General features: G+C 43.2%; 1 protein-coding gene across 1 annotated transcript; it reads right to left on the bottom strand.

Moving 5' to 3' along the window:
- Positions 1–1,323: 1,323 nt before the first annotated feature.
- Positions 1,324–23,213, bottom strand: LOC129822470 (TPA-induced transmembrane protein). Its single transcript, XM_055880767.1, has 9 exons — positions 22,684–23,213; positions 19,262–19,339; positions 17,539–17,640; positions 13,882–13,975; positions 10,745–10,905; positions 4,786–4,856; positions 2,998–3,179; positions 2,412–2,454; positions 1,324–1,973 (listed from the first exon to the last, which is right to left on the bottom strand). Coding segments are annotated over exons 1-9 (810 nt in total). The 5' UTR covers positions 22,762–23,213; the 3' UTR covers positions 1,324–1,972.
- Between the last annotated feature and the right edge of the window lie 311 nt (positions 23,214–23,524).

Consider the following 23,524-nt stretch of genomic DNA (forward strand, 5'->3'; position numbering starts at 1 on the left):
ATTTTAAGGTACTGTTTCCAATATTTACCTGGTATTTATAAATTGTAGTAAAAAAAAAGGGTGTACTTTCTGGTCCTTAGGCTACTTAAAATAGTTTAACACAATTGAACAAGCAATACACAAGTTACTATTTTGTAGTAACCATTTGACCTTTCGAAGGAGATGCCTGATCATCTCTGAACCCGGTGTTTAATACCTATTACAGATAAAGAACATGCTACAATCATTATTTTTTCATAAGTTTACTATTCCGTCAGTCAACACTTTTCCAACTCTTTTTAGCTTGTAGCGTCAAACTCGGATTTTACTAGACAATTTCTGCAACTGTAAAAGAAATATATACATATATTCCTTTTTCATTGTCTGCCGTCTTTCACACTTGTTGTTGGATCCACGTTAACCTTTAAACTCTGGTGATATGTAATTGTCCGTAACTGTGGCAACAAATGTCAATCAATTACAAAGTCAGATGTCAACTGGCTCAGGCTTAAACAGAGGATATGGACGTTTCCTGGATTCCTAGAGCTCCGAACACACTGTTGCTTAGTGACCAAGAGGAGGAGGAGGAGGAGGAGGAAGAGGAAATTAACCATTAGCCTCTTCAGGGCATACACAAGCACACTGGTGACATCATTGATATTGCAAGTACTATATCCCAAAAAACACAGTTATACTGGAGTAAAGTAGCGCAGTACTTTTGAGTATTAGTGCAGTTATTTGGAAAGTACTGCGTCTGAAATTACAGTACACCCTATTGGTTCAGAGAGCAGAGTAGAGACAGTAGAGACAGTAGTGGTACAGAGACACATGGAACATAAGCAGATAGTAGAGACAGTAGTGGTACAGAGACACATGGAACATCAGGAGACAGTAGAGGTACAGAGACACATGGAACATCAGGAGACAGTAGAGGTACAGAGACACATGGAACATCAGGAGACAGTAGCGACAGTAGTGGTACAGAGACACATGGAACATCAGGAGACAGTAGAGGTACAGAGACACATGGAACATCAGGAGACAGTAGAGGTACAGAGACACATGGAACATCAGGAGACAGTAGAGACAGTAGTGGCACAGAGACACATTATCACCACCTAGTGATCAGTCATGTGGATCACGGACAACTTCTGTAGCTGTAAACAACAACAACTTATTTACAGGAAAACAACAAAAGTGAAACTTTCAGCAGGTGAATAGTGTGGTCAGTCAAGTCATTGCTTCTGCATGAGAGATACATGGAACCTGGATGTGACAGAGCACCCAGTTAGTGGTATGAGGCAGAGGGAACATTTGTTGTAACTAGGACAACTCCTTGCAGAGTACAATAAAAAACACAATTTATTTCACAAAATGACAAAATACATTTTCCAATCAATTCGTGTAAAATGTAAAAGAATATAAAGATCGAAGCAATGCCTCAAATTGGAATAGTTCTCCCCTCAGACATGATAGATACTACAGAATAGGTATCAGGAAGTCATATTACAACCGATAAAAACATCTTGGATAAAAACATCTTGGATAAAAACATCTTGGATAAAAACATATTGGATAAAAACATCTTGGATAAAAACATCTTGGATATAAACATCTTGGATAAAAAGATCTGGCTTGGCCACAGACATTGTTAATCCACTTTGACACTTAACATGCAAAAAATAATACACCGTCAGACACAGCGTATAAACACTTAATGTCCACATCCCATTATCCTCATTCCAAAAATACACTTAGGCCTTTCCCTTCTCTTGGCTACTTGAGATAGATTGAATATGCAGAAAAGTCTCATCAATGTCTATTTGTCATACAGTCTGTCAGGTTGTACATGCCACTGACACAGCAGTAGTGATCCAGTTTCACACATCCCATTGTGTGTCTGTCTGGGTTGGTCCATGGGTTCTACGTATCCGTCGGATATTCTACTCAATCAGGTGGGTCTCTTGATCTGCTCATCCTCTTGCTGGGAAACTCTAAAATATAGAAACACATTTTTGTTTAAAACACTAGAAAGCAAAGATATCTCCCCTCTTTCTGGCTGTGGCCTCATCCTCATGTCACTTCCTCATCCTCATGTCACTTCCTCATCCTCATGTCACTTCCTCATCCTCATGTCACTTCCTCATCCTCATGTCACTTCCTCATCCTCATGCCACTTCCTCATCCTCATGCCACTTCCTCATGTCACTTCCTCATCCTCATGTCACTTCCTCATCCTCATGTCACTTCCTCATGTCACTTCCTCATCCTCATGTCACTTCCTCATCCTCATGTCACTTCCTCATCCTCATGTCACTTCCTCTGAGATATGGCTTGATGCATCACCATGACAGTAAAAACATCACAACACTACAGACAGTCAGACTGTTTCGTGATACTGCTATACCCCCAGATTATTGGGTAATATTCACCAATACAGCACGCCACTTCCGCTCTCGCTAGTCACTGAGCCAACTGCAAAGGACAAAGAGACACTGTTAAGAATAACATCACAGGAACATTTCAGAATTTAAATCCATTTGTTTATATTTACGCAACAGATACTATTGTTATATTGTGAGGGTATGTGCTCGCATGTGTGCCACTCTCACCCTGCATGTCCAGTGTGTCTGTCTCACCCTGTATGTCCAGTGTGTGTGTCTCACCCTGTATGTCCAGTGTGTGTGTCTCACCCTGTATGTCCAGTGTGTCTGTCTCACCCTGTATGTCCAGTGTGTGTGTGTGTGTGTGTGTGTGTGTGTGTGTGTGTGTGTGTGTGTGTGTGTGTGTGTGTGTGTGTGTGTCGCACCCTGCATGTCCAGTGTGTGTGTGTTTGTGTGTGTGTGTGTCGCGCCCTGCATGTCCAGTGTGTGTGTGTGTGTGTGTGTGTGTGTGTGTGTGTGTGTGTGTGTGTGTGTGTGTGTGTGTGTGTGTGTGTGTGTGTGTGTGTGTGTGTGTGTGTGTGTGTGTGTGTGTGTGTCGCACCCTGCATGTCCAGTGTGTGTGTGTGTGTCTCACCCTGCATGTCCAGTGAAGCCGGGTGTATATACAGTGGGTGGTTGAGCTCAGGGTCTTGGTCATAGAGAGACTGTCTGAAGACATTATACACCATCTCTCTACTCAGAGTGACCTGCTCCAACTCAGCATTATTCAGAGGCATCAGGAACCTCAGCCGGTAGTCAGCTACCACAGAGCCGTTTCTGAGAGGAAGATTACACCAGTCAATCATACAGTCATCTCAAATAAAACTGTGAAGGACCTCGGCGTTACTCTGGACCCTGATCTCTCTTTTGACGAACATATCAAGACTGTTTCAAGGACAGCTTTTTTCCATCTACGTAACATTGCAAAAATTATGATGCAGAAAAATGAATCCATGCTTTTGTTACTTCTAGGTTAGACTACTGCAGTGCTCTTCTTTCAGGCTACCTGGATAAAGCACTAAATAAACTTCAGTTAGTGCTAAACACGGCTGATAGAATCTTGACTAGAACCAAAACATTTGATCATATTACTCCAGTACTAGCCTCTCTACACTGGCTTCCTGTTAAGGCAAATGCTGACTTCATGGTTTTACTGCTAACCTACAACGCATTACATGGGCTTGGCCGTCCCTAGGAGGAGTGCGTCACTTGAGTGGGTTGAGTCACTGACTTGGTCTTCCTGTCTGGGTTGGCGTCTCCCTTGGGTTGTGCCATGGCGGAGATCTTTGTGGGCTATAGTCGGCCTTGTCTCAGGATGGTAAGTTGGTGGTTGAAGATATCCCTCTAGTGGTGTGGGGGCTGTGTTTTGGCAAAGTGGGTGGGGTTATATCCTTCCTGTTTGGCCCTGTCCGGGGGTATCATCGGATGGGGCCACAGTGTCTCCTGACCCCTCCTTTCTCAGCCTCCAGTATTTATGCTGCAGTAGTTTATGTGTCGGGGGGCTAGGGTCAGTTTGTTATATCTGGAGTATTTATCCTGTCTTATCCGGTGTCCTGTGTGAATTTAAGTATGATCTCTCTAATTCTCTCTTTCTTTCTCTTGGAGGACCTGAGCACTAGGACCATGCCTCAGGACTACCGGGCATGATGACTCCTTGCTGTCCCCAGTCCACCTGGCCGTGCTGCTGCTCCAGTTTCAACTGTTCTGCCTGCGGCTATGGAACCCTGACCTGTTCACCGGACGTGCTACCTGTCCCAAACCTGCTGTTTTCAACTCTCTAGAGACAGCAGGAGCGGTAGAGATACCCTTAATGATCGACTATGAAAAGCCAACTGACATTTACTCCTGAGGTGCTGACCTGTTACACCCTCGACAACCACTGTGATTATTATTATTTGACCCTGCTGGTCATTTATGAACATTTGAACATCTTGGCCATGTTCTGTTATAATCTCCACCCGGCACAGCCAGAAGAGGACTGGCCACCCCTCATAGCCTGGTTCCTCTCCAGGTTTCTTCCTAGGTTCTGGCCTTTCTAGGGAGTTTTTCCTAGGCACCATGCTTCTCCCCCTGCATTGCTTGCTGTTTGGGGTTTTAGGCTGTGTTTCTGTACAGCACTTTGAGATATCAGCTGATGTAAGAAGGGCTTTATAAATACATCTGACTTGAATCATCATATCCTTGCTAGGACCAAGAGCTTTCCCAGAAGACTTGACCAAGAAAAACAGGCTTTACTGTAATTATATATGATATTATATAAATATAATATATATAAATATAATATTTCCATCTGGCTCTCATTAAATGCAGAGTAGAGTGGAAAGTACTGTCCTGGAAATAGACTTTCAATGAAGACAGTAGAATATGGGTTACTTTGTTTTACCTGAAGTCAGAGATTTCAACACTGGAGAAGTAGCGACCCAGGGCCGGAGATGAACTGTAGAGGTCAGACAACTGAGTGGAGAGAGAGGGAGAGAGGTGGAGTGGAGATAGTGAGGTGGAGTGGAGGGAGAGGTGGAGGTTAGAAAGAGAGAGGGGTGAGAGGGGGGAGAGAAAGAGAGAGGGGGGGAGAGAGAGAGGGGTGAGAGGGGGGGAGAGAAAGATAGAGGGGGGGGGGGAGAGGGGGGTGAGAGGGGGGGGAGAAAGAGAGAGGGGGGGAGAGAGAGAGAGGGGGAGGGAGGGAGGGAGAGAGAGAAAGAGAGGGGGGGAGAGAGAGAGGTAGAGGTTAGAAAGAGAGAGGGGTGAGAGGGGGGGAGAGAAAGAGAGAGGGGGGAGAGAGAGAGGGGAGAGAGAGAGAGGGGGAGGGAGGGAGGGAACGAGAGAGGTGGAGGTTAGAAAGAGAGAGGGGTGAGAGGGGGGGAGAGAAAGAGAGAGGGGGGAGAGAGAGAGGGGAGAGAGAGAGAGGGGGAGGGAGGGAGGGAGAGAGAGTAAGAATGAGTGTCTTTCCTTGGAACTCAACTACCTCCCACCACCATGGAATTTCCCTTGTTCTAGTTAAACCCTCCTCTTTCAGATTCCTTCCACTTTCTAACTTAAACTGATAACACCAGAATACACTAGGCTCCCTTCCAGGGACAACTTTGACAGAACAATAAATGAACAGAAACAGGTGGTGCTTCTTGAATTATTATGTTTCGCATGATAGTACTGTAAAAAAAAAGTTCTACTTCAGGATTAATGTAGGCAGTTATACTTCAGGATTCATGTAGGCAGTTATACTTCAGGATTCATGTAGGCAGTTATACTTCAGGATTAATGTAGGCAGTTATACTTCAGGATTCATGTAGGCAGTTATACTTCAGGATTCATGTAGGCAGTTATACTTCAGGATTCATGTAGGCAGTTATACTTCAGGATTCATGTAGGCAGTTATACTTCAGGATTCATGTAGGCAGTTATACTTCAGGATTCATGTAGGCAGTTATACTTCAGGATTAATGTAGGCAGTTATACTTCAGGATTAATGTAGGCAGTTATACTTCAGGATTCATGTAGGCAGTTATACTTCAGGATTCATGTAGGCAGTTATACTTCAGGATTCATGTAGGCAGTTATACTTCAGGATTCATGTAGGCAGTTATACTTCAGGATTCATGTAGGCAGTTATACTTCAGGATTCATGTAGGCAGTTATACTTCAGGATTCATGTAGGCAGTTATACTTCAGGATTAATGTAGGAGATTTGGTTCAGTGCCGTGACTCCCTGGTGACACCGTTGAAATGCCTGAGTTAAATGACCTGTTGAAACTATACATCCTTGCTCTTTTATAAAATTATAATATATAATATTATTTTTTATTAAGTATTAGGAACTGGATAAGGTTGTGCCACATATTGTATTCAGAAAGAGGAACCGCGGTTACAGAGATGGGCGGGGTGTGTGAGTGTGAGTGTGAGTGTGAGTGTGTGTGTGTGTGTGTGTGTGTGTGTGTGTGTGTGTGTGTGTGTGTGTGTGTGCGAGTGCGAGTGCGTGTGCGTGTGCGCACGAGCGCGAGTGCGTGTGAGTGTGTGTGTGTGTGTGTGTGTGGTAAAAAGTAGGGGCAAAAACAAATGGACATAAATCTAGTGATCTAATAACCTTGTTCACTAGAGATGTAATTTATTTATACATTTGTTTACTTAACCTTTATTTAACCTTTATTTAACTAGGCTAGTCAGTTAAGAACAAATTCTCATTTACAATGACAGCCTATGAACAGTGAGGTTAACAGCCTTGTTCAGGAGGCAGAACGACAGATTTATACCTTGTCAGCTCAGGGATTCGATCCACCAAACTTTCGGTAACTGGCCCAACGCTCTAACCACTAGGCTAGGCTACCTGCCTCTCTAACCACTAGGCTACCTGCCTCTCTAACCACTAGGCTAGGCTACCTGCCTCTAACCGCTAGGCTACCTGCCACTCTAACCGCTAGGCTAGGCTACTTGCCTCTCTAACCACTAGGCTAGGCTACCTGCCTCTCTAACCACTAGGCTACCTGCCTCTCTAAACACTAGGCTAGGCTACCTGCCTCTCTAACCGCTAGGCTACCTGCCTCTCTAACCACTAGGCTAGGCTACCTGCCTCTCTAACCGCTAGGCTATCTGCCTCTCTAACCGCTAGGCTACCTGCCTCTCTAACCACTAGGCTAGGCTACCTGCCTCTCTAACCGCTAGGCTACCTGCCTCTCTAACCGCTAGGCTAGGCTACTTGCCTCTCTAACCACTAGGCTAGGCTACCTGCCTCTCTAACCGCTAGGCTACCTGCCACTCTAACCGCTAGGCTAGGCTACTTGCCTCTCTAACCACTAGGCTAGGCTACCTGCCTCTCTAACCACTAGGCTACCTGCCTCTCTAAACACTAGGCTAGGCTACCTGCCTCTCTAACCGATAGGCTACCTGCCTCTCTAACCACTAGGCTAGGCTACCTGCCTCTCTAACCGCTAGGCTACCTGCCTCTCTAACCGCTAGGCTAGGCTACTTGCCTCTCTAACCACTAGGCTAGGCTACCTGCCTCTCTAACCGCTAGGCTACCTGCCACTCTAACCGCTAGGCTAGGCTACTTGCCTCTCTAACCACTAGGCTAGGCTACCTGCCTCTCTAACCACTAGGCTACCTGCCTCTCTAAACACTAGGCTAGGCTACCTGCCTCTCTAACCGATAGGCTACCTGCCTCTCTAACCACTAGGCTAGGCTACCTGCCTCTCTGACCGCTAGGCTACCTGCCTCTCTAACCGCTAGGCTAGGCTACTTGCCTCTCTAACCACTAGGCTAGGCTACCTGCCTCTCTAACCGCTAGGCTACCTGCCTCTCTAACCGCTAGGCTAGGCTACTTGCCTCTCTAACCACTAGGCTAGGCTACCTGCCGCCCCAAATCTAATAACCTGCACGTACACACCACGTTTCCCCATGGCAAATTCAGACTATAGGTATGAACTCTTCTATGGTGCAATATGAGCACAAACAAAAAACTTTCTTGGCTTTGTCACTGACTGAAGAGAACTGGGGTTGAGTCCCTGTCTGTCACTGACTGAAGAGAACTGGGGCTGAGTTCCTGTCTGTCACTGACTGAAGAGAACTGGGGTTGAGTCTCTGTCTGTCACTGACTGAAGAGAACTGGGGCTGAGTCTCTGTCTGTCACTGACTGAAGAGAACTGGGGCTGAGTTCCTGTCTGTCACTGACTGAAGAGAACTGGGGCTGAGTCGCTGTCTGTCACTGACTGTAGAGAACTGGGGCTGAGTCCCTGTCTGTCACTGACTGAAGAGAACTGGGGTTGAGTCCCTGTCTGTCACTGACTGAAGAGAACTGGGGCTGAGTCTCTGACTGTCACTGACTGAAGAGAACTGGGGCTGAGTCCCTGTCTGTCACTGACTGAAGAGAACTGGGGCTGAGTTCCTGTCTGTAACTGACTGAAGAGAACTGGGCTGAGTCTCTGTCTGTCACTGACTGAAGAGAACTGGGGCTGAGTTCCTGTCTGTCACTGACTGAAGAGAACTGGGGGCTGAGTCGCTGACTGTCACTGACTGAAGAGAACTGGGGTTGAGTCCTTGACTGTCACTGACTGAAGAGAACTGGGGTTGAGTCCCTGTCTGTCACTGACTGAAGATAACTGGGGCTGAGTCCCAGTCTGTCACTGACTGAAGAGAACTGGGGTTGAGTCCCTGTCTGTCACTGACTGAAGAGAACTGGGGTTGAGTCCCTGTCTGTCACTGACTGAAGAGAACTGGGGTTGAGTCTCTGTCTGTAACTGGTGTAACACATACTGACTAACGAGATGCCAACCAGTACAGGAGTTACATAGTGACACACGAGGTGACACCAATCGGTGCGACCTACATGCTAAAGTCCAAACTCAATACATAAATGGAAAAATGTGTGTGACGCCTGTTTGAACCGGTTTATTAGACCTCCAACACACCAGTGGAGGCTCCTCAGAGGAGTAAGGGGAGGACCATCCTCCTCAGTGAATTTCATTTTTTTTTTTTAATAGTGAAACATTTAATAAGTGATAAGACTATACTAAATATATTCACGTCACCAAATAATTAATTAAAACACACTGTTTTGCAAAGCTCTACGATAGCCTCAACAGCACTCTGTAGGGTAGCAACATGGTGAAGCCGGAGGACAGCTAGATTCCGTCCTCCTCTGGGTACATTGACTTCAATACAAAACCTAGGAGGCTCGTGGTTCTCACCCCCTTCCATAGACTTACACAGTAGTTCCCGACAACTTCCAGAGGACATCCTCCAACCTATCAGGGCTCTTGCAGCATGAACTGACATGTTGTCCACTCAATGAAATGATCAGAGAATGAATCTAGTACTGAAAGCATAAGCTACAGCTAGCTAGCACTGTAGTGTATAAAATGTGGTGAGTAGTTGACTCAAAGAGAGAGAAAGACAATAGCTGAACAATTTTGAACAAATTACTTCCAAAATTAAGGAGAAGCAAGAGAGAGAGAGAGAGAAAGAGAGAGCTATATTTCGTAGTACTTTTTTTCACTTACATAGTTAGCATCACATGTAGCTAGCTAGTTTAGCCTACTCAAACAATCGGCTCAAACAGGGACAGAGAGGTACGCTATATGTTAGCTAGCTGGCTATGGCTATCCAACACTGGAACTCTTCCAAGTCAATGTCTGTCTCTCCTGGTTTTATTTTCATTTTTTAAATTGAACCTTTATTTAACTAGGCAAGTCAGTTAAGAACAAATTCTTATTTATAATGACGGCCTACACCGGCCAATCCCTAACCCGTACGACGCTGGGCCAATTGTGCGCCGCCTTATGGGACTCCCAATCACGGCCGGGTGTGATACAGCCTGGAATCGAACCAGGGTCTGTAGTGACGCCTCTAGCACTGACATGCAGTGCCTTAGACAGCTGCACCACTCGGGAGCCTTATACATTTTCTGCCACCGGGGACCGCCGGTGTAACTGCTTAACTGCTTGCTGCTGACTGTACTGCATGATTGTAGTGGGATTACTAACGCGTTAGTTCCAGTAGCTATGTTGACCATGACGTGACAACAGTGTAGGCTGTATGTAGCGGTTAGCGGTTATAATATGAAGGTTTTGCTTAGAAGTTTTTTTTTTGTTGTTGCCTGGTCACAGACAGCTAATGTGTTGTGCACTGAAGTCCACAAGGGAAGGGAAAAGGTGAGAGGAGGAGAGAGCGAAGTAGATCGATGCGAGAAGGAATGATATATACAGCGAGCTGTTTTGTATGCGACTGGTATGAAAGTGAACTTGTGTTTGCATTTGATCAGGGGGTGATGGCGCCGATTCTATTGAAAAAAAAATATTAAAAAAAAAACGTAAGCAAACGGGGATGATACCCTAGTTGAATGTATTCAACCGAAATGTGTCTTTCACATACCTCATCCGACTCTGTGTGGTTCCTCATTCTGAAAATAATCTGTGGCGTAACCTCTCTCAGCTCCTACTTTTAGTGATACGGTTACAATGTGCTAAGAGGGAAATGATTTCCTTGTTACTAAATCCAATGCTAAAGTGTAGTTTCACCAGGTCATCTAACTCAGGCATTTCCACAGTGGCGCTCAACAGGGAGCTATGTTGAAATAGACTATAACTGTGACTTTATGTAAAACATTTTGACACTTTATTCTCAAAAAAAATGTTTAAAAAAAAATCCAAGTATCCCCACGTTAGCCTTTTTTTTCTCTCTCTTCATTTGTCCCAAATCCTCTTCCGTAGAATTCACAGCCAGATGATATGTTGTCGTAACTCAGGAGTTATTCAACAAGCATGCTTCAAAACATGCATTCCTGTTGAGTTGAAGGTCATAAATAGATTTAAAGTAAGATTTTGAAACATTCCTGAAAGTCATCAAATGCGAGGTACCTTCTCTTGTAGTTGGCTGGACAGGGCCTTACTCTGATCGGACGCTGGGGATAGCAGCTCTGGTATCAATATCTGATTGGTCAGTCTGAAGCTTCCGTTGAAACATCGCGGCAGCACAAACAACGCCGGATCGTACTTCTCGTCTACGTCATCATGGATCCCTGTTCAACCAGAGAGAAGCAGAGACAGACAGTGTCATGGATCCCTGTTCAACCAGAGAGAAGCAGAGACAGACAGTGTCATGGATCCCTGTTCAACCAGAGAGAAGCAGAGACAGACAGTGTCATGGATCCCTGTTCAACCAGAGAGAAGCAGAGACAGACAGTGTCATGGATCCCTGTTCAACCAGAGAGAAGAACCAGACAGTGTCATGGATCCCTGTTCAACCAGAGAGAAGAACCAGACAGTGTCATGGATCCCTGTTCAACCAGAGAGAAGAACCAGACAGTGTCATGGATCCCTGTTCAACCAGAGAGAAGAACTAGACAGTGTCATGGATCCCTGTTCAACCAGAGAGAAGAACCAGACAGTGTCATGGATCCCTGTTCAACCAGACAGTGTCATGGATCCCTGTTCAACCAGAGAGAAGAACCAGACAGTGTCATGGATCCCTGTTCAACCAAAGAGAAGAACCAGACAGTGTCATGGATCCCTGTTCAATCAGAGAGAAGAACCAGACAGTGTCATGGATCCCTGTTCAACCAAAGAGAAGAACCAGACAGTGTCATGGATCCCTGTTCAACCAGACAGTGTCATGGATCCCTGTTCACCAGAGAGAAGAACCAGACAGTGTCATGGATCCCTGTTCAACCAGAGAGAAGAACCAGACAGTGTCATGGATCCCTGTTCAACCAGAGAGAAGAAGAGCCAGACAGTGTCATGGATCCCTGTTCAACCAGAGAGAAGAACCAGACAGTGTCATGGATCCCTGTTCAACCAGAGAGAAGGGGAGCCAGACAGTGTCATGGATCCCTGTTCAACCAGAGAGAAGGAGAGCCAGACAGTGTCATGGATCCCTGTTCAACCAGAGAGAAGAACCAGACAGTGTCATGGATCCCTGTTCAACCAGAGAGAAGAAGAACCAGACAGTGTCATGGATCCCTGTTCACCAGAGAGAAGGGGAGCCAGACAGTGTCATGGATCCCTGTTCAACCAGAGAGAAGAAGGACCAGACAGTGTCATGGATCCCTGTTCAACCAGAGAGAAGAACCAGACAGTGTCATGGATCCCTGTTCAACCAGACAGTGTCATGGATCCCTGTTCAACCAGAGAGAAGAACCAGACAGTGTCATGGATCCCTGTTCAACCAAAGAGAAGAACCAGACAGTGTCATGGATCCCTGTTCAACCAGAGAGAAGAACCAGACAGTGTCATGGATCCCTGTTCAACCAAAGAGAAGAACCAGACAGTGTCATGGATCCCTGTTCAACCAGACAGTGTCATGAATCCCTGTTCACCAGAGAGAAGAACCAGACAGTGTCATGGATCCCTGTTCAACCAGAGAGAAGAACCAGACAGTGTCATGGATCCCTGTTCAACCAGAGAGAAGAAGAGCCAGACAGTGTCATGGATCCCTGTTCAACCAGAGAGAAGAACCAGACAGTGTCATGGATCCCTGTTCAACCAGAGAGAAGGGGAGCCAGACAGTGTCATGGATCCCTGTTCAACCAGAGAGAAGGAGAGCCAGACAGTGTCATGGATCCCTGTTCAACCAGAGAGAAGAACCAGACAGTGTCATGGATCCCTGTTCAACCAGAGAGAAGAAGAACCAGACAGTGTCATGGATCCCTGTTCACCAGAGAGAAGGGGAGCCAGACAGTGTCATGGATCCCTGTTCAACCAGAGAGAAGAAGAACCAGACAGTGTCATGGATCCCTGTTCAACCAGAGAGAAGCAGAGACAGACAGTGTCATGGATCCCTGTTCAACCAGAGAGAAGAAGAGCCAGACAGTGTCATGGATCCCTGTTCAACCAGAGAGAAGGAGAGCCAGACAGTGTCATGGATCCCTGTTCAACCAGAGAGAAGAACCAGACAGTGTCATGGATCCCTGTTCAACCAGAGAGAAGAAGAACCAGACAGTGTCATGGATCCCTGTTCAACCAGAGAGAAGGAGAGCCAGACAGTGTCATGGATCCCTGTTCAACCAGAGAGAAGAACCAGACAGTGTCATGGATCCCTGTTCAACCAGAGAGAAGGACCAGACAGTATCAGAACCAGACAGATAACATGTGATCTACAACTCTAATGGTATTTTTAGTCACATGCATTATTTATGAAGCAAGTTTAAGGCACATGTCCATACTGTGATTTAATCTATGTTATTCTCTCCTATTCTATTTTTGTCTATCCTATTCTATTCCGCTCCGCTCTATTCCGCTCCGCTCTATTCCGCTCCGCTCTATTCCGCTCCGCTCTATTCCGCTCCGCTCTATTCCGCTCCGCTCTATTCCACTCTGCTCTATTCCACTCCGCTCTATTCCACTCCGCTCTATTCCACTCCGCTCTATTCCACTCCGCTCTATTCCACTCTGCTCTATTCCACTCTGCTCTATTCCACTCTGCTCTATTCCACCCTGCTCTATTCCACCCTGCTCTATTCCACTCTGCTCTATTCCACTCCGCTCTATTCCACTCTGCTCTATTCCACTCTGCTCTATTCCACTCTGCTCTATTCCACTCTATTGTTGTCACGATTTCCACCGAAGTCGGTTCCTCTCCTTGTTCGGGCGACATTCGGCGGTCGGCGTCACCGGTCTGCTAGCCATCGTCGATCCACTTTTAATTTTCCATTTGTTTTGTCTTGTTTTCCTACACACCTGGTTCTCATTTCCCTCATTAAGTGTTGTGTATTTAACCCTCTGTTCCCCCCCATGTCTCTGTGTGGAATTGTTTGCTGTAAGTGCTTGTGCACGTGTTTACTGGTGCGCGTCAGGTTTTGTACCCATGTTGGTTATTTCTTTATGCCGTTGGTTTTGAAATTAAACTGCTCCGGCTATTACCTAGTTCTGCTCTCCTGCGTCTGACTTCACTGCCACCAGTTACGCACCCCTTTACAATTGTGGTAAAGACACAATGAACTGTGGTTAATAAGGACACCAGAGCATTAACAATAGAAGTGGAACCAGAAAGGCTGTACCTAAACACACAGCGAAGGTGACTCCAATCACCAGCAGGATGAGGAAGATGAGGCAGATGAGGATCATCCACCGTCTTCTGTGCACCATGCAGGTCTACAAACAACACAATACACTTTACAATACACACAGCACACCATTTTACATTTTGGTCATTTAGCAGACCCTCTTATCCAGAACAATTTAGTCTACAAACAGAGCAAAACGACTCAATCTACAGACAAACAGAGAGCAACACACAACAGTCTACAAACAGAAAAAAACAATTCTGCCTATAAGAATGCAATTCAATTCAACTGATTGCAATTGAGAGCACAGGATGTACAGGCCTACAGTACATTGATTTGAATGGACGAGTGGTTTGTTTGTCATAGCCCCATGATGAGTTTGCATGTAAAGTCTGAAGTCAAATACCAAAACTGCTGTCACAGAGCCAGACCCTTCTGCAGGCGTTGTGAGATCTGGTAACGGTGTTACCCAACTGTTCCCTGACACCTAACTCACCTGTTACCTGTTACCTGACTGTTACCTGACACCTAACTCACCTGTTACCTGTTACCCAATGATTACCTGACAGCTAACTCACCTGTTACCTGTTACCTGATACCTAACTGTTACCTGTTACCCAACTATTACCTGTTACCTGTTACCCAACTATTACCTGACAGCTAACTCACCTGTTACCTGTTACCTGATACCTAACTATTACCTGTTACCTAACTGTTACCTGTTACCTGTTACCCAACTATTACCTGACACCTAACTCACCTGTTACCTGTTACCCAACTATTACCTGACAGCTAACTCACCTGTTACCTGTTACCTGATACCTAACTATTACCTGTTACCCAACTGTTACCTGTTACCTAACTGTTACCTGTTACCCAACTGTTACCTGTTACCCAACTGTTACCTGTTACCTAACTATTACCTGACAGCTAACTCACCTGTTACCTGTTACCTGTTACCTAACTGTTACCTGTTACCTAACTGTTACCTGTTACCTGACTGTTACCTGTTACCTAACTGTTACCTGTTACCTAACTGTTACCTAACTGTTACCTGTTACCTAACTGTTACCTGTTACCTGACTGTTACCCGTTACCTAACTGTTACCTGTTACCTAACTGTTACCTGTTACCTAACTATTACCTGACAGCTAACTCACCTGTTACCTGTTACCCAACTGTTACCTGTTACCCAACTGTTACCTGTTACCTAACTATTACCTGACAGCTAACTCACCTGTTACCTGTTACCTGTTACCTAACTGTTACCTGTTACCTAACTGTTACCTAACTGTTACCTGTTACCTAACTGTTACCTGTTACCTGACTGTTACCTGTTACCTGTTACCTAACTGTTACCTGGTACCTAACTGTTACCTGTTACCTAACTGTTACCTGTTACCTGTTACCTAACTGTTACCTGTTACCTAACTGTTACCTGTTACCTAACTGTTACCTGTTACCTAACTGTTACCTGTTACCTGTTACCTAACTATTACCTGTTACCTAACTGTTACCTGTTACCTAACTGTTACCGGTTACTTAACTGTTACCTAACTGTTACCTGTTACCTGTTACCTAACTGTTACCTAACTGTTACCTGTTACCTAACTGTTACCTGTTATCTAACTGTTACCGGTTACCTGTTACCTAACTGTTACCTGTTACCTAACTGTTACCTGTTACCTAACTGTTACCTGTTACCTAACTGTTACCTGTTACCTAACTGTTACCTAACTGTTACCTGTTACCTAACTGTTACCTGTTACCTAACTGTTACCTGTTACCTAACTGTTACCTGTTACCTAACTGTTACCTGTTACCTAACTGTTACCTGTTACCTAACTGTTACCTGTTACATAACTGTTACCCAACTGTTACCTGTTACCTAACTGTTACCTGTTACCTAACTGTTACCTGTTACCTAACTGTTACCTGTTACCTAACTGTTACCTGTTACCTAACTGTTACCTGACACCTAACTGTTACCTGTTACCTGTTACCTAACTGTTACCTGTTACCTAACTGTTACATGTTACCTAACTGTTACCTGTTACCTAACTGTTACCTGTTACCTAACTGTTACCTGTTACCTAACTGTTACCTGTTACCTAACTGTTACCTGTTACCTAACTGTTACCTGTTACCTAACTGTTACCGGTTACCTAACTGTTACCTAACTGTTACCTAACTGTTACCTGTTACCTGACTGTTACCTGTTACCTAACTGTTACCTGTTACCTAACTGTTACCTGTTACCTAACTGTTACCTGTTACCTAACTGTTACCTGTTACCTAACTGTTACCTGATACCTAACTGTTACCTGTTACCTGTTACCTAACTGTTACCTGTTACCTAACTGTTACCTGTTACCTGTTACCTAACTGTTACCTGTTACCTAACTGTTACCTGATACCTAACTGTTACCTGTTACCTGTTACCTAACTGTTACCTGTTACCTAACTGTTACCTGTTACCTAACTGTTACCTGTTACCTAACTGTTACCTAACTGTTACCTAACTGTTACCTAACTGTTACCTGTTACCTAACTGTTACCTGTTACCTAACTGTTACCTGTTACCTAACTGTTACCTAACTGTTACCTGTTACCTAACTGTTACCTGTTACCTAACTGTTACCTAACTGTTACCTAACTGTTACCTGTTACCTAACTGTTACCTGTTACCTGTTACCTAACTGTTACCTGTTACCTGTTACCTAACTGTTACCTGTTACCTAACTGTTACCTGTTACCTAACTGTTACCTGTTACCTAACTGTTACCGGTTACCTAACTGTTACCTGTTACCTAACTGTTACCTGTTACCTAACTGTTACCTGTTACCTAACTGTTACCTGTTACCTGTTACCTGTTACCTAACTGTTACCTGTTACCTAACTGTTACCTGTTACCTAACTGTTACCTGCTACCTAACTGTTACCTGCTACCTAACTGTTACCTGTTACCTGACTGTTACCTGTTCCCTAACTGTTACCTGTTACCTAACTGTTACCTGTTACCTAACTGTTACCTAACTGTTACCTGTTACCTAACTGTTATCTGTTACCTAACTGTTACCTGTTACCTAACTGTTACCTGTTACCTAACTGTTACCTGTTACCTAACTGTTACCTGTTACCTAACTGTTACCTAACTGTTACCTGTTACCTAACTGTTACCTAACTGTTACCTGTTACCTAACTGTTACCTAACTGTTACCTGTTACCTAACTGTTACCTGTTACCTAACTGTTACCTGTTACCTGACTGTTACCTGTTACCTGACTGTTACCTGTTACCTTCTATTAACTTCTACATAACTGTGTTAAAGCCAGGATGGAAGCCAACCACAGTCTGGTGAAGAACAGATACGACAATGCATGCTGAGGATTCTGTGACTAGAATTCTTCACAGACAGACGTATACATGCATTTCACCACTTCCTGCAAAGAAGTGGCTTGGTGATGTGAAAATTTCTCAGAGTCACAGCCTCTGTATGGTCACCCACCAACATCATCGATGAGATGTTAACACTTTGGATTTGAATCAAAGCACCTATCTTACAATCAAAGACCCTGGATTCAATCATGACCAAGGGGTTGTGAGAGAGACACGAAAAAGCTGTGACACTTTGTAATAAATACAAGTACCATTTCTTTGTTGGCGATGCTGTTCTCTACGTTGAGCGATGTCGACTCTTGGTTGACCTCTTCTCCATCAACCCGATGCTGCCCGCCATTATCGACAGGAACCTGAGAACACACACATCACATACGTAAATTTCCTACCAACACTAAACAATGATGTCGAGACAGGGTTATTGCCTAACGCTGAATGTTATATCATGATATCATGATGTCGTAGTAAGCCAACCCAGCCTAACGCTGAATGATATATCATGATGTCGTAGTAAGCCAACCCAGCCTAACGCTGAATGATATATCATGATGTCGTAGTAAGCCAACCCAGCCTAACGCTGAATGTTATATCATGATATCATGATGTCGTAGCAAGCCAACCCAGCCTAACGCTGAATGTTATATCATGATGTCGTAGTAAGCCAACCCAGCCTAACGCTGAATGATATATCATGATGTCGTAGCAAGCCAACCCAGCCTAACGCTGAATGATATATCATGATGTCGTAGCAAGCCAACCCAGCCTAACGCTGAATGATATATCATGATGTCGTAGCAAGCCAACCCAGCCTAACGCTGAATGATATATCATGATGTCGTAGCTAGCCAACCCAGCCTAACGCTGAATGATATATCATGATGTCGTAGCAAGCCAACCCAGCCTAACGCTGAATGATATATCATGATGTCGTAGCAAGCCAACCCAGCCTAACGCTGAATGATATATCATGATGTCGTAGCAAGCCAACCCAGCCTAACGCTGAATGATATATCATGATATCATGATGTTCCACTAAGCCAACCCAGCCTAACGCTGAATGTTATATCATGATATCATGATGTCGTAGCAAGCCAACCCAGCCTAACGGTGAATGTTATATCATGATATCATGATGTCGTAGTAAGCCAACCCAGCCTAACGCTGAATGTTATATCATGATATCATGATGTCGTAGCAAGCCAACCCAGCCTAACGCTGAATGTTATATCATGATATCATGATGTCGTAGTAAGCCAACCCAGCCAAACGCTGAATGTTATATCATGATGTCGTAGTAAGCCAACCCAGCCTAACGCTGAATGTTATATCATGATATCATGATGTCATAGTAAGCCAACCCAGCCTAACGCTGAATGTTATATCATGATGTCGTAGTAAGCCAACCCAGCCTAACGCTGAATGTTATATCATGATGTCGTAGTAAGCCAACCCAGCTTAACGCTGAATGTTATATCATGATATCATGATGTCGTAGCAAGCCAACCCAGCCTAACGCTGAATGTTATATCATGATGTCGTAGTAAGCCAACCCAGCCTAACGTTGAATGTTATATCATGATATCATGATGTCGTAGTAAGCCAACCCAGCCTAATGCTGAATGATATATGATATTCCACTAAGCCAACCTAGCCTAACGCTGAATGTTATATCATGACATCATGATGTCGTAGTAAGCCAACCCAGCCTAATGCTGAATGTTATATCATGATATCATGATGTTCCACTAAGCCAACCCAGCCTAACGCTGAATGTTATATCATGATGTCGTAGTAAGCCAACCCAGCCTAACGCTGAATGTTATATCATGATGTCGTAGTAAGCCAACCCAGCCTAACGCAGGATGTTATATCATGATGTCGTAGTAAGCCAACCCAGCCTAACGCAGGATGTTATATCATGATGTCGTAGTAAGCTGAAAGTAATTCAGCCCCCAAATGGTAGTGATGACCCACCTGTTCAGGAGAAAGCAAGGGGTTTCCTTCCTCTGCTGCATCATTGGTGGTCAGCCCGGGTATATTACCTGAAGTCATCTGCAATATGGAATGTGGAATTATACAAACATTCTAATGGACATTCTAATGTTCTAATGGACATTCTAATGTTCTAATGGACATTCTAATGGACATTCTATTGAACATTCTAATGGACATTCTAATGTTCTAATGGACATTCTATTGAACATTCTAATGGACATTCTAATGTTCTAATGGACATTCTAATGGACATTCTAATGGACATTCTAATGGACATTCTAATGTTCTAATGGACATTCTAATGTTCTAATGGACATTCTATTGAACATTCTAATGGACATTCTAATGGACATTCTATTGAACATTCTAATGGACATTCTATTGAACATTCTAATGGACATTCTAATGTTCTAATGAACATTCTAATGGACATTCTAATGGACATTCTATTGAACATTCTAATGTTCTAATGGACATTCTAATGTTCTAATGGACATTCTAATGGACATTCTAATGGACATTCTAATGGACATTCTAATGTTCTAATGGACATTCTAATGTTCTAATGGACATTCTAATGGACATTCTAATGGACATTATAATGTTCTAATGGACATTCTAATGGACATTCTAATGTTCTAATGAATATTCTAATGGACATTCTAATGAACATTCTAATGGACATTCTAATGAACATTCTAATGAACATACTAATGGACATTCTAATGAACATTCTAATGGACATTCTAATGTTCTAATGAACATTCTAATGGGCATTCTAATGTTCTAATTAACATTCTAATGGACATTATAATTCAATTCTAATAGACATTCTAATGGACATTCTAATGAACATTCTAATGGACATTCTAATGGACATTCTAATGAACTTTCACGCCCTGGCCTTAGTATTCTTTGTTTTCTTTATTATTTTAGTTAGGTCAGGGTGTGACATGGGGAATGTTTGTGTTTTATCGGTTTTGAGTGGTTATATGGTAAAGGGGGTGTTGGGTGTAGTGTATGGGTTTGTGTTGAGTGTATGTGTCTAGCTGTGTCTATGTTGGGTGTAGTTGTCTAGGAGAGTCTATGGTTGCCTGAATGGGTTCCCAATTAGAGACAGCTGATTTCTGTTGTCTCTGATTGGGAGCCATATTTAAGGTAGCCATAGGCTTTCGTTTGATGTGGGTAATTGTCTATGTTATACGTTTGTAGCCTGTGTGTGCACTACGTTTTATTAGCTTCACGGTCGTTTATTGTTTTGGTTAAGTTCGTAAGTGTTTTGTTTTCGTTTTGCCTTCTTCTAAAATAAAAGTAGATGGCTTATTTTCCAAATGCTGCGTTTTGATCCGTCAATCCTCCACACGATCGTGACATGAACATTCTAATGGACATTCTAATGGACATTCTAATGGACATTCTAATGGACATTCTAATGGACATTCTAATGAACATTCTAATGAACATTCTAATAGACATTCTAATGAACATTCTAATGAACATTCTAATAGACATTCTAATGGACATTCTAATGGACATTCTAATGGACATTCTAATAGACATTCTAATGGACATTCTAATAGACATTCTAATGGACATTCTAATGGACATTCTAATAGACATTCTAATGGACATTCTAATGGACATTCTAATAGACATTCTAATAGACATTCTAATGGAATACTTGTTCAATCAGTATTCTATTAGCTGTTCTGCCTCAATAAAAATGTACTTATGAGCTGCATGTCTTTGAAAAGGATATGTGAGAGGATGTTTACAGAAGCCAAGTTTTATTACACTCCCTGAATGATATGCAGAAGCCAAATCAAATGTTTGTCCACCTGTCTGCATGTTCCAACTGAAACACATGTACCTTTCTGCAAGAATGTTCTCTGGTCATGGACAAATGTATGAGTCAGGAAAGTCTGGATTGCAAGACAAGTGAATGTTGCCAAAACAATGTCTAGCACTTCTGTGGCAACAATCAATGACATTATGAAACTATGGAGCAACCAATGTGAGCAGAAAGAAGCAACCTTTGGTTGTTACTGGGCAGAATAGAGTTATGATGTAGTGGGAGTTCAGATGCCTTGCCTGTCCTGACATGACATCCTCTCTCTTAACGCTGCGAAGCAGACAAGTCCTTGTTCAATGGTATAGAGGCCTCAAGTTACAAGTTATTTTTTTATTATTTTTTTACTTAGAACTATATAGGACATTATTCAATCCAATTATAGATACGTGGCAGGTAACAGGATTTTCAGGAAACAAGTTCAAAATGTTCACCCAATATTTCCCGACTTCGGCATTGTAGCCCACCATGTCTTATTTAGGGCCCATTTTCACAGTCTTTGGAGAAGGGTGTAATTGCAGTTTATTGAAATCGCCGTTTCTTGATGTCAAATTACACGCATTGATGCTTGCTATTGGTCCGTGGCCGTTTCTTTTGCGTCGTGGACAACAGTTGTTGACAACTGTAGCATTATAGCTTAGCCTAACCCTCTCCCTTTCCCTAACCTTAACCTCTATTCTCCTAACCTAACACGTTAGTTATCCTAACCTGCTACGTTAGTTCTCCTAACCTGCTACGTTAGTTCTCCTAACCTGCTACGTTAATGCTATGTTAATTAACGTGGCAGGTTAGGATAACTAACGTGGCAGGTTAGGAGAACTAACGTAGCAGGTTAGGAGAACTAACGTGGCAGGTTAGGAGAACTAACGTAGCAGGTTAGGAGAACTAACGTGGCAGGTTAGGAGAATTAACGTGGCAGGTTAGGAGAACTAACGTAGCAGGTTAGGATAACTAACGTGGCAGGTTAGGATAACTAACGTGGCAGGTTAGGATAATTAACGTAGCAGGTTAGGAGAATTAACGTGGCAGGTTAGGAGAACTAACGTAGCAGGTTAGGACAACTAATGTGGCAGGTTAGGATAACTAACGTGGCAGGTTAGGATAACTAACGTAGCAGGTTAGGATAACTAATGTGATCAGTTAGGAGCCTGAGGTTAAGGTTAAGAAAAGGGTTAGGGTTAGCAACAATGCTACTGTTGTCAACAACTCTTATCCCAGATAACACAACCAGATAGAGCTGTAATTGTAGCCACAATGGTACAAACCATCAGTAACATAAACCCTGAACTGACCAACCAACGGCAAGTATCAATGAACTGAACAATGGCATGCACCAATGGGCGTTTCCGCCCAAATCAAGCCAAATGAAGAAACGCTCCGAATGTCGGTCTGCAATACACCATATTGAACTTTTGTGCATTTGAAAAGCTGCGTTGTGTTCTCAAGGTTGACGTAGCCGAAACCTGAACCGAAACGAATCGACTTTCAATAACAGCCTACCCTTTTCTTTCTATTTACGAATATGGCATTTATCGATTCGATTTAAACTCACCTGTTGCTTAGAGGTATTTTCAGCATGGTGATTGTTGTTGTCAAGGCTGTAACTCGGCTGTAACTCGATGCTGTCCATGTTTCCCAAGTTATTACAATACTCGGGAATAATTTCCCCAAAACCGGAACTATGAGACGCTTTTACCCTTTATCAGTCTCAAGACAGTAGGCTATATTCAATAACGAACATTTAAATCAATACTGACGGACATGATAAGTTATGAAAATATTTTTGAAGTCTAATCAGCGTTGTTATACAACTTCCATTTGACTATTCCTTTCTCCCCTGCCCAGCTGGTTTGGCCCAGGTGACTTTCTTTTCAAGTTTCAATGGAGACGGAAGAAGGCGTTGTCTTTACTCAGAGCGAGAAAGAATAAAAGAAAATAGAGTTCCCAAATGTGTCAAATAGACCAGCGGCAGCAGCTTTCCCTGTCAATAATGTCTGTTCCCATATAACATTTAGATTTCATTCCATAGGCATTTTCCAGGACTTTTGAAGCTTGTTGAGCAGGCTAGACTGTGTTACTTCAGTCCTGTAGGAATGTCCCCTAATATTGACATGTAGTAAATATTGATAAACCATCGAATAGAATGTATTAGAATAGAATGGAATATAATGTATTAGAATAGAATGTATTAGAATGGAATGGAATATAATGTATTAGAATAGAATAGAATGGAATAGAATGTATTAGAATAGAATGGAATGGAATGTATTAGAATATAATAGAATGGAATAGAATGTATTAGAATAGAATGGAATGGAATAGAATGTATTAGAATAGAATGTATTAGAATGGAATGGAATAGAATGTATTAGAATAGAATGGAATAGAATGTA

This window comes from Salvelinus fontinalis, chromosome 24, assembly GCF_029448725.1.
Source record: "Salvelinus fontinalis isolate EN_2023a chromosome 24, ASM2944872v1, whole genome shotgun sequence".
Lineage (NCBI taxonomy): Eukaryota > Metazoa > Chordata > Actinopteri > Salmoniformes > Salmonidae > Salvelinus > Salvelinus fontinalis.

Bases quoted from the DNA above. Each gene is read 5' to 3' on its own strand.
- LOC129822470 (XM_055880767.1), bottom strand. From the start codon at position 22,761: ATGGACAGCATCGAGTTACAGCCGAGTTACAGCCTTGACAACAACAAT. The intron at 19,340-22,683 runs GTGAGTTTAAAT...TCCATATTGCAG, and splicing joins AAAATACCTCTAAGCAACAG to ATGACTTCAGGTAATATACC. The intron at 2,455-2,997 runs GTGAGACACACA...TGTCCTTTGCAG, and splicing joins GGCTTCACTGGACATGCAGG to TTGGCTCAGTGACTAGCGAG.